General features: G+C 39.2%; 1 protein-coding gene across 1 annotated transcript; it reads right to left on the bottom strand.

Annotated features, from left to right (window-relative positions):
* Positions 1-7,837: 7,837 nt before the first annotated feature.
* On the bottom strand, positions 7,838-10,609 carry LOC147638841 (small ribosomal subunit protein eS8-like). The gene is made up of 5 exons (XM_086785095.1): positions 10,333-10,609; positions 10,155-10,227; positions 9,645-9,975; positions 8,233-8,408; positions 7,838-8,154 (listed from the first exon to the last, which is right to left on the bottom strand). Exons 1-5 carry the CDS (start codon positions 10,334-10,336, stop codon positions 8,076-8,078), a joined length of 663 nt encoding a protein of 220 aa, XP_086641221.1. The 5' UTR covers positions 10,337-10,609; the 3' UTR covers positions 7,838-8,075.
* Positions 10,610-11,973: the final 1,364 nt, after the last annotated feature.

Raw genomic sequence — 11,973 nt, 5'->3', positions numbered from 1 at the left:
CCAAATAATGATGCAAATGCCCCAAATCTGACATCTCAAAAGAGGCATTCAAATCAGCCTTAAAATCAGCAATATGACTCTCATTTGGTCCTGTGAGCAGCATGTCATCGACATAGAGAGCAATGATTAGATGTACATCATCCACACGTTTAACATACAAAGTGCTTTCTGTTGGACTATTCTGAAAACCATGTGCAGTCAAATATGCATGTATCTTTTCATACCAAGCTCGTGGAGCTTGCTTTAAACCATATAAAGCCTTTTTCAACTTGCACACTTTGTTTTCCTGCCCTCTTTGAACAAAACCACGAGGCTGTGATACATACACCCCCTCATGCAAATCTCCATTCAAGAACGCAGTCTTTATGTCCAGTTGATGTACATTCCAACCATTATGAGCTGCCAATGCACAAATGCTACGAATGGTAGTCATACGACAAGTGGGAGCAAAGGTCTCATCAAAATCAATGCCCTTTTCTTGAGCATAACCCTTTGCAACAAGTCTAGCCTTATAGCGATCAACACTGCCATCTGGCTTTCGTTTCAACTTAAAAACCCACTTACATCCAATGGCCTTTTTACCAATAGGCAAATCACACAAAGACCATGTACCATTCTTCATTATAGCATCATATTCACTTTGCATTGCAGCAAACCAATTTTTTGAATTTTGTGCCTCATCAAATGGAAGAGGTTCTTCCTCTTCACACATACTAGACATAGCCAAAGCATAACAATCTGATGTATAAGAGGCATGCTGAAAACCTGAACGAGTATGATTAGTCATAGGTGCATCAATCTTACTATCACGCAAGGTTTGCACCAGCCATTTAGGCATACCTCTAGCCTGCTCATTTTCAGCCCTATCCTCATGAATTACATCCTGTAAATCTGCATCAGAAATAGGCTGATCTATGATGTCGTTTGAAATCTGCATAGGCTGAATATTTGCCTCATTAGGACTTACATTTGAATTCCCACCTGTAAAGAGAGGCAACAACGTATCAAATACATCCCGTGAGCTCACACCTGTCTCTTTGGTACATGATAACAAGGGCTGCACAGCATCTTCCACAAAAACAACATCATCTCGACTAATCAAGATACGCTTTGAGTGTGGATGATACAATCTGTAACCCTTGCTCTCAGCACTCTAACCAACAAAAATGCATTTGACAGCCTTATCATCCAATTTTCTGTGTTGTTACACAGGCACTAAAGCATAGGCCAAGCAACCAAAGACACGCAAGTGACCAATAGAAGGCTTCCTGCCATGCCAAGCTTCATATGGAGTAATAGACTGCAAGGCCTTAGTGGGACACCTGTTGAGTACATATGCAGCACACACATGACAGCCTCAAGCCAAAACGCATGTGGCAAAGCTTGGCTCTTGACCATACATCGTGTCATCTCCATAAGTGACCTGTTTTTCCTCTCAGCAACACCATTTTGCTGAGGGGTATACGGCACTGTACATTGGTGTTTTATCCCAGGACTAGCCAGAAATGCATCAAACTCTTTAGACATGTACTCCCCCCCTCGATCAGTACGGAGGGTGCCCACAGTACAATTGGATACATTTTCAACCATAAGAAAAAACTGTTTGAAGCACAAAAACACTTCGGACTTTGCCTTCAGTGGATATACCCATGCATGCCTTGAGTAATCATCAATGAAAGTCATGAAGTACAAGTGTTTACCAAATGACGGAGTTTGCATAGGCCCACATACATCACTATGTACAAGTTGCAATTTGCGAGTGGCCCGCACAGAACCATCCTTTGGAAATGCAGAACGCTGCATTTTGCCCAAAATACAGCCTTCACAAACATGTTTCAATGGTGCCTCAAGAGGGGGCAATGAAGCAACCATATCAAATTTCTGCAAACGCAGCAAACTAGCAAAGTTCAAATGACCAAAACGAGCATGCCATAGTTTTGCATCTGAAACTGCCTTTTCATCAGAAACTGCATTTGCTGAATCTTCCACACACTTGTCATAAGAATTGAGCCTATACAGCCCACAAAACAAGGTGCCAGATACAATAATCGTATCACCAGAAGTCAAATCATGAACAGTACATCTGTCATCCATAAATTTGACTACAAGTCCAAGTCTAGCAAGCGCAGAGACAGACAATAGATTCTTCTTTATCCCTGGCACATACAAAGCATCTGAAAGTGTGAAAGCACTGCCATTTGCAGCAGTAAGCATAATTTTACCAATGCCCTTCATTGGGTAAGAAGCATTATTGGCACATGTGACAGTATTCCCATTAGGGACAGCCTCAAGAGAAGTGAACATATCACGATGCGAGGTAATGTGCTTTGTAGCACCACTATCAAAATACCATACATGAGAGTCAACAGAAACTGCCAAACATGCATCATGTACAGATGGGTCATACTGGCAATACACGCTAAACGCCCATTCTGTATCCTGCACAACATTTGCAGAATCTGCATTTGTAGAAGCATCCGCTATTGTGGCTGCATTTGACTCTTTCTTCTTTGCACATCTCTCTCTCTCTCTCTCTCTCTCTCTCTCTCTCACACACACACACACACACATACACACAAAGTTAAGACATAAACATCATACTTAAAGAACAAATAAAATCTCTACTATAACGGTGAGATTGCGTGACTACCACCATATTTGATTAAAACATTTGAACAACCTCACAAATATCATCGTGCATGCAACGGGCTGGTGAGACTGCAAGAATGCCATTGTGCATAGAGACAACCACCGTGCATGCAACCGAAACAGTGGTTTGTAGGAAGATGTGTCCGCTGGCTTTAAGAGATAGAGAGAGATGAGAGTGGACATGCTAACCTTCCAACAACCAAGCAGAGCAACGGCACAGGTATCTATATTAAAAAAAAACATGTTATATAGCGAGAGAGGGAGCGAGAGAGAGAGAGAGAGAGAGAGAGCACGCATTGCTAACCTTCAATTTTCAACCACAACAAACGACGTATTAAATATGTGAACTATACCATGTCAGTATTATACTGAAATAATGATATTTTCTATTATCCTCTAAAAATCCTCAACAATTTGGAGAGAATGGAGTTTCTCTCTCTCTTCAACCTTCTTTGGAGTCTTCATCAACATACTAAACCAATTGATTGGTTGGGGGCCTCTCCTTAGACTAAAGAATCAAGCAAAATAAGAGGTAAAGTGTGATTTATGGTCTTTTTCTTAATCTCTAAATGTTTCTCACTTCTCAACCCCTCTCAAGCTTGAGAAATATTCAATTGTTAATGCAATTGAAGCTCTCTAATGGATTTTAGTGATTAAACACATAAAGTTTTTATTTATGCTTAAATTAAAATATTTTTTTAAAGCATATCTCTCTCCCCCCAAAGAATGGTCATTCCTATGACCTATTCTATATTCAATTAATGCTTCTCATGGAGAAATTCTCTATTCACAAATCAAACTCTAGGCTAGTGAAGCTAGAGGTTTAAGAAAATATTTTTTATTCTTATATGCTTGAAAAATATGATAATATTATGGGATAAATTCATAAATTGGATTTAATGCTAAAAGATAGTTATACTATCATAATTATTTTACTATATCTTATTCTTTTCATAAAAATTAAAAATTGCCAGTAGTAGCAAATGGAGCTATGGTAAAATTTTTAAGAAATTGATGCATAATTCATTCTTATACATAACGTGAAAAGAGGACTTCCTATCATATTCCAGGATTGAATATCCTAGGTTAAAAGAATGGTTTTTGTCACATTCAATGAAAAACTAATTTTTAAGTTTATGTGTAATTAAATAATTAAGAAATGAGAAAATTATGATAATTATATTTAATGATAAAAGAGAAATTCCTATGACATTTGGAATTCAATCAATTAGATGAGAAAAGAGAAATTCCTAGCATATTGGAATTATTGGATATTTTATTTAAATTCAAAGATAAATTTTAGATAAATTTATTTTATCTATGAGAAATATTTAAATGGTAAAAGAGAAATTCTTATGACATTTGGAATTCAATCATTTAGATGGAAAAAGAGAAATTCCTAGCATATTGAAATTATTAGATATTTTATTTAAATTCAAAGAAGAATTTTAGATAAATTTATTTTATATATGAAAAATATTTAAATAGTAAAAGAAGAATTCCTATGACATTTCGAATTCAATCATTTAGATGGAAAAATAGAAATTTCTAGCATATTGAAATTATTGGATATTTTATTTAAATTTAAAGATAAATTTTAGATAAATTTATTTTATCTATGAGAACTATTTAAATGGCAAAAGAGAAATTCTTATGACATTTGGAATTCAATCATTTAGATGGGAAAAGAGAAATTCCTAGCATATTGAAATTATTAGATATTTTATTTAAATTCAAAGATGAATTTTAGATAAATTTATCTTATCTATGAGAAATATTTAAATGTTGAGAGGAATTCCTATGACATTTCGAATTCAATCATTTAGATGGAAAAATAGAAATTCCTGGCATATTAGAATTATTAGATATTTTATTTAAATTCAAGATGAATTTTAGATAAATTTATTTTATCTAGAGAAATAATTAAATGTTAAAAGAGGAATTCCTATGACATTTGGAATTCAATCATTTAGATGGAAAAAGAGAAATTCCTAGCATATTGAATTAATTTGATGATAAAAGAGGAATTCCCACGACATTGGAATGCAAAAAGAGGAATTCCCATGGTATTTGAGATCCATGAAATCAAATGGGCTTCCCATCCCTTCTATAGATGGTGCTAAGATCCTTGAGTTCCCTTTTGAGTTGCTTTAGAGAGCTCTTTTGTGTGATTTCCAACAAGTATTACTTGCTATCCATGATGTTCAAAGCCCATAACAACTCCTTGTTGAAGGTTCATATGAAAGTCACCAAGTGATGACAACCAATCACCCCCCAATATTATTTCAATAGGACCCATGCGAAATATCACCAAATCACCTTCCCAAGTGTATGAAGAGGATCAATCTACCTTGGTAGAGGGACATGCCGTGGTTTGAGTATCGCAATTGGACAAGCTAGGGCTCTTTTGAACCGTGGTTTACATTTAATCCAAAAAGGTTGGAACTAAATCAAGGTTTTCTATTCATGTTGAAAGTTACCAAAAATTACTCAAAAGCAATGTGTACCACATGCATAGGCAATCATCACAACCTCAATAGCTCTTACTACCATCATTTATTTCCATCATTGAACTTTGCATCACATAATCCCATTCATTGACATATGCATTGTCAACACATTGCCTCTTGCTTACATAGAGCCATTGCCAATTGATTTGAAGTATAATGTTGATGAAGAGCTTTTTCTTATGGATCTCCAAGAGTATAATATTGATGCAGAGCTATTTCTTATGGATCTCTCGGCCAAGCCATCCCATCCCTTTACCAAGTTTTTGATCCAAGTCAAAGATTGGGACCATGTCTTCATCACCACCATGTACATCTCTCTCCTTTAACCACTTTACCAAAGTACACATAGTAAAGACAATGGTAAGGAGAGAGATATGTACATGGAAGAAGGAATCGTGCAACATGTGGTTTTTGTATTTAATATGCCATGGTGAGGGCATGTCTCGCTATTCTACTTGCAGATGACCATAGATTGTGAGTACTTTGGTAAAGTGATACCAAAAGTAGTATGTCCAAAAGAGACCAATGGTGGCCCATGAACCCCCTTCTATACTTGAGCCCATGACCATAGTCCCAAGACCTAACTAATAAAGTTGCTACTTTATTATACTTTTTTATATTATATTGACATGCCTCGTACATCAATTCTTCATGTACGTGCATTATCATGAATTCAAAGTATGAACTACTCTCATGTTAGAATATAAGATGACATGCTAATTACTTATATGATTACTTTTTTCTTTTTTGGGGAGAGGAGAGGTGAGGAGAGTTCCCTCATTTGATTTTCCTTTGGGCGATTGTTTTATGCCCCCTACAATCTTCTTCCCTTATGTGACCCATAACTCCATATATATGACAGATTATTAATCCATTTGAGTATGCACTACAGATATTTCAACATGTATCAGAATATCATATGATGTATAGCCTTGCACAGACATGGGCTTACTGTAGCCTCAATGAATCCATCCGCTATGAAGAGGAAGTGCAAAAAGTGTAATAGTAGTAAAATAATACTTTGTTCAGAACCTAAAGCTACTAGTGTGCAGAATTCAAGTGCATGAAACTGTGATAGTAGTAAAATTATACTTGGTACACACCTTCAATTGTTTTAAAGCTACCAGTGTGCAGAATTAAAGTGCCTAGAAATGCCATTGATATGTTCTACATCTTGCGATGAAGATGCAAGGTTAACTGAAAGATGCACTTGTGAAGAAAATTGAACCTACATTCTAGGACAAATGATGCCATTGAATTTTCATAATTGAAATGTACACTGCAATGCCTAACTTTTCCAGAGGCATAGTAGGATCAGGTAGTGGGTGACTAGTGTTTGTACTCAATCCGATCAAATGTAGGATTGTGAGGAAAACAAGCTAGAACAAGTCAATGTTAAGTACACTGAAGTTTGTGTGTACAATCAAAGAAAGAATGTGTACACGAGAGAGAGAGAGAGAGAGAGAGAGAGAGAGTACATTCTTTAGGGCTGCACTGCTAAGGGCTTCAAATGAAAATGACGAGAATGCAGAGATGATAGGAGCAGGGTTTCAGAGGCAAAAAATACACTACACTGGACACTAAGTGGTGTACCAAGTAAAATTTGGGACCCTCATTTGACTTGTGTTTAATGAGAATATGCAGAAACTCAGGTGCAGAAAGAGTCACGAAGTTTGCATTCCAGATTCTTTCTATTGAAACAGCAGTTTCACATACAGAAGGTTGGGGTTGACATAACACAAGACATCAAGTAAATATCAAGGCACTTCCCCCTTCCAAGGACAAATTTGCCATCACCACCAATAGCTGCTATACCCTAAAAGTAGTCCACATTCACAAAAGCAGAAACATAAAACTCTATATCAAAATCTCTCTGTGTTAACTTCGACAACACCGCCAGACATGGCTGGCAGTGCACTGTTCATGTAAGGCACCCACCATCCAAACCCCTTTTTCGATACCACCACTCTTAGAACCTGGGACAGTAGCTGCATGTCACCCCTTCACCCCACACGTAGATTTTATACCACTTCAGAGGTGGTAAAATCTTCTATAGCCCTGCCTATGCACAGGCTACCACAGGCCGTCCAGATGCCTTAGGAAGAACCCTCTTCACCAGAGCAGGGTAAAATACACCAGGCAGGGTGCAATGGGCTAGATGGCAAGAAAAGAAGCCAGAAGGCTTCTATCTATCTACCTTGATGCCAGCTTCCACAGTCCCAACGATCATGAAGCCATGTACACATGGTCCACCAAGTACCAAACATGCGGCGGCTTCTGGCCTGGATCCCGAAGGAGAGGGTTAAACAACATGAGTATAAAACATATCTCTAAGCTTTACCTCATTCTGATCGTTTGGAGGGTGACCATGAAGTCACCGAATGAAGTCCTTGTTGGAGGTGGGTACTGCAAAAACCCACTGTCACTGCATGGTAAGCTTTGGATCGGTGATTCAGTGGTGTAATGTTAAGAGGCTGTGCGACATCATGATCCATATAACAAGGCGGCCTAGTACTCTCAAGCATTTTCAGGCATTCACAATGATACTTGTAGGAAGACAGAGGAGGACCAAGGTGTGACATGGAGAAAACACACAACAGAGGGATAACCCCAGGTCCCCCCTCACAGAGAGATGGATTTACGACATGAAAAGGCAACCACTCACAGAGGAGCACACATTGACACAAAATTTTATCACTAGAAAATAATGCCAAAAAAGACCTGCAAATGATCAGGCCACAGCAACTTTCATGTCACCTCACACAAATAACCACAAGACCACAGTTTCAGAGTGGCATTTCCCAAGTTCATACTGCAACAGAAGGCAATTGCAGGCTCTACCAGGCTCTACTAACTGGAAGCAGGCAGTGACAAAACACTCTCAGACTTCTATATGAACCCAAGTAATTACTCTCCTTAGGCACCAGCACCTTTCCCTTTCTTTCTTTGGATCTTCTTCTGGTAGAACTCTAACTCCTTCCCTTCAAGAATATAGCTGCAAACAGCAAGGGTAAGTGAGAAAGGAAAACCTACTTGTTTTAACAAACTAGATGTCAAAAGTGCTATGACTCACCCGTCAGCCCTGCCACACTGCCCAGGGCGAGAAGCAATAGAAGCAAGCAAACGTCCGCTGGCGAATTGATCCTCAAGATGCGAATCTAGCTTGTGACTCTCTTGACGCTTGGCAACCTTTCGCACTACATGGTTACTCTGTTTCTTCTCCTCCTCTCCAGCAGGGGTTTCTCCCTCCTAAGAAGAAAGAAATAAATAGATGACATTTCAACAAGCTTTACAAAGTAGACCATTGAAATACCAGAAAAAATATAGCAAGGTCAGAAACTTCCAATGCCAAACACAATATGGTAGCTTTTGGAACTAAAGTTTACATTGTGCCACTGATTCTTTTTTGTTTACCTTACCATCACATAACCATAGCTCTACCATAAAGGACAAGAACAAGGGGAAACTGTTCAAGGAAAGAATGTTTTTATAACAACCCTTCCAAGCTGGCTGCAAAGGATGAGAAAGTTAAAAAGAACACATCCTATCTAAGCCATATGTCTCCAGAATGACCTTTCACACAAAACTTACCCATGCCATTAAGGCCAGCAGAAACTACCTACAACACATTTCAATCCAGACTGCACACCACAGCCACATCACCGGAAGATGCCTCAAGACAAGAGACGGAATGGATTAGACCCGACTCATGTTAGTTAAACACTTTGATAATGGAAAAAGCAGTCTAAAAGACTTACAGTAAAAAATTGAAGGTAGCATATTGCTATGCTTCATAGCATGCGAGTACTACATACAGGACTCAGTACACAAGGAGTCATAGTACACAATTAGTCACACTAGCCAACCAAGAGTAGGAAACATAGGCCTGCCATATTTTCTCTGATAAAATACGAGAACAGTAAAACTCAGGATTCTTAGTCTCACAAGGACATAGATATAGGCAAATGCTAGAGCCTAAACTCCCTACAACCAGGCTTGGTGGAGTGGGATCATTGGCCACAAAGCACTAGATAAAAATTTGATTTATTTACACAGTAAACAATTATTTACGATATTTTTGGTGGCCTTTATGAAAGGATCCAACAATGATGCTTACCATAGCAGGCTGGGAGAGAGGAAAAATCAAATGTGGCATGCATGTGCTTAAGCAACAGTGAAACTCTAGTTTTCATCGTCCCTCGGACTGGTCTAAAAACTGGCTCATGCAAATGGAAAGACACTCACTCAGAGAAATCTAGGTAGGCAAGCCATTAAACGCATTAATTTGACTCGCATTGTGGAGACGCTATGACACATCAAAATAACGCTGGTTGCAGTAGTCTTAGCGAGGAACACATAAGTAGTTGCAAGCCTTGAAGCATGAAATTACTATATGAAAAATAATTCCACACAAAATGGGCAAGAAGAGCTACATACATTGCTATCCCCAAAAACAAACCAAATACAATTGAGCCGAGGAAGTACCTCAGAATCCTTCTTGCCAGGGGCAGCCTTCTTCTTCCTTCCGATGTCCACCCCATAGTGCTGGCTATACCACTGGCGGAAAGGAGCAGCGTCAACCTGAACAATGGCAGATTTCACAAGGGTCTGGGTGCGAACAAGCTCATTGTTGGAGGCATTGTAGACCACATCCAGAATGCGAGTCTTCCGGGTGACGGCCTCTGACCCCCAGGAGTAGTTACCAGTATCCAGGCGCAGAGCCCTGAACTTGAAGTTACCACCACGCACACGGATCTTGCGAACTGTCTTGTTGCTTGACAGCTTGGTCATGGCAGACTGCCGCCCGAGCTCGTATCTGGTAGGGCCATTATCACATACACGGGCATTAGGATTTGGGGCATAAGCACCATTAACAAGGGTTTGGGGTATAATAATGGCAGCACATGCACTGGATTACTTGATCATTTTCCGACCCTAGCAAGGGTTTCAGGCGTAACCAGAAGGCTTCATAAAGCACAATATGAATTCACTTACTTTCTCTTCTTGCGCCATGTCTTCTTCTTCCCTCCTGTGGCACGCCTCTTGTGGGTGGAGTCCCGAGAGATACCTGAACAAAAAACGCAGCACAAAGTGAGGGCCGGTCACAACAGAGTACTCTTCTGAGAAATGAGATCAGCAGAACTCAGGAGGACGGGACGCGAAATGCACATACCCATGAGGGAGCTGCACAGCTGGTCTCTATGCAAGCGCGAGGTTGTAAAGAGAGTTCCAGTCGAGAACAACGCTGGAAAGGAGCCCAGCAAAAACCCTAATTGCCAAGGTCTCTACACACCCAAATGTCCTAATGTGTAACAAGCCTATGAATTAAGGCCCATTACACATCGCGTGCCTGCCCATGCTGATGTGGTGGGGGTATCCACCGCCCAAATTCATGGTGTAGGCAATCTCCCCCGCCCATACATGGGTGGTGGGGTATGTGTAACAGGCCTAATTATTAGTAGTAACCATAAATAAACCATAGTAATACCCTAATGTTGCTATACCTACATGTAATAATAGGAGCCCTTATAATTTTTATAGGATGGAGAATAGATGGATAGTTACTTGCTAGTGATTACCCTAGTAAAAGCAAAGATCAAACTGAACGGAACCAGATCACTTATCATAGAGCTTTGTTACATTGTTACATGGGTAACAAAGAGCTAATAATTGGAAATCTTACTTCCTTGTGAGCTATGTGGATCCACTAAGCCCAAGTGGATCAAGTCAATCACTATACGTTTTTATGGATTGTGAGGTACAAACAAAATAAATAGTTGCCATGCTTTCTCAACATGCACCCATGTAGCCACTACCAAATTACCATCATCAATAAACTCCCTCATCCAAGTTGATGCAAGTCATGAAAAAGGAGTGTCACTATAAACAAGCTACATTACAAGAGGCATGGATTTAAGCCGACTAATCACAATGTTCATGTGTTGGTAAAACCTAGATTTTAGAAAGTGACTCTCTCGATGATTCTGTGACATCAAATAAACACTTAGATGGCATCATTGTATTAGCCTCTAAGGCTCTACAAACATAGTTGTGAGTCCTAGATAACCACACCACCATGAACATTCTTGTAAGCCTAATGTTATAAAGGCAACATTTTTTTCATATGTCCAATACCACCCATTCCAAGCACATTTTTTCATGGCTGGTATTGAGGGGGGGTATTAAGATATAGGCCTTGGAGCCTTAGTGAACAAGGGTGTAGAAGGTGTGTGGGTGTGAATGGTCCTAAGGGAGCCACCTAACCCTAGGCCACTTGTAGCAAGTCTATTTAAAGGCACATGCCAAAGGCATTTGTATGAAGCATTGAAGCTTAGTTGTATTTTGAGCAACTTAATAAGCAAGATATTTTCTTGTATTTTGTGAGTCTCTCTCCTCCACATATTGATCTAGCATGAGCACCACAAAATTCTAACAAAGATGACCTATTCACACTTCTCTAGGAAGCTATTAACATGTTGAAGAGTAAGGAAGGGGTAGGAGGCTCTTGGAGAAAATTTGCCAATGAAATACAAGGCATTATTAGAAGAGTGGGAAAATGAGAGCTCATCAAAAGATACAGAGGAGGGAATATTGGGGGAATCTCTTAGACAATCTACAAAAGAAGAGGCAACTGAATAGTCTGTCCAAGATGGAAATGGATCATTATGCAGAATGCTAGATTGTGTACTATATCAATAGGATGAATAATAATAGATATACTAAGGTTGTCTAGGCATTACAATATGGGATTAGGTGATATAGATTGGGGAAGACGAAGTGCTAATAATATATACAGGGTTATCCTAATGTGTTT

Source organism: Cibotium barometz, chromosome 4 (genome assembly GCF_041138505.1).
Source record: "Cibotium barometz isolate CiBa-2024 chromosome 4, ASM4113850v1, whole genome shotgun sequence".
NCBI classification, from domain to species: Eukaryota; Viridiplantae; Streptophyta; class Polypodiopsida; order Cyatheales; family Cibotiaceae; genus Cibotium; species Cibotium barometz.
This window is presented reverse-complemented; position numbering and strand designations above follow the sequence as displayed.

Bases quoted from the DNA above. Each gene is read 5' to 3' on its own strand.
- LOC147638841 (XM_086785095.1), bottom strand. The intron at 9,976-10,154 runs GTAAGTGAATTC...TGGCCCTACCAG, and splicing joins ACATGGCGCAAGAAGAGAAA to ATACGAGCTCGGGCGGCAGT. The intron at 8,155-8,232 runs GTGAGTCATAGC...TGCTGTTTGCAG, and splicing joins CAGTGTGGCAGGGCTGACGG to CTATATTCTTGAAGGGAAGG.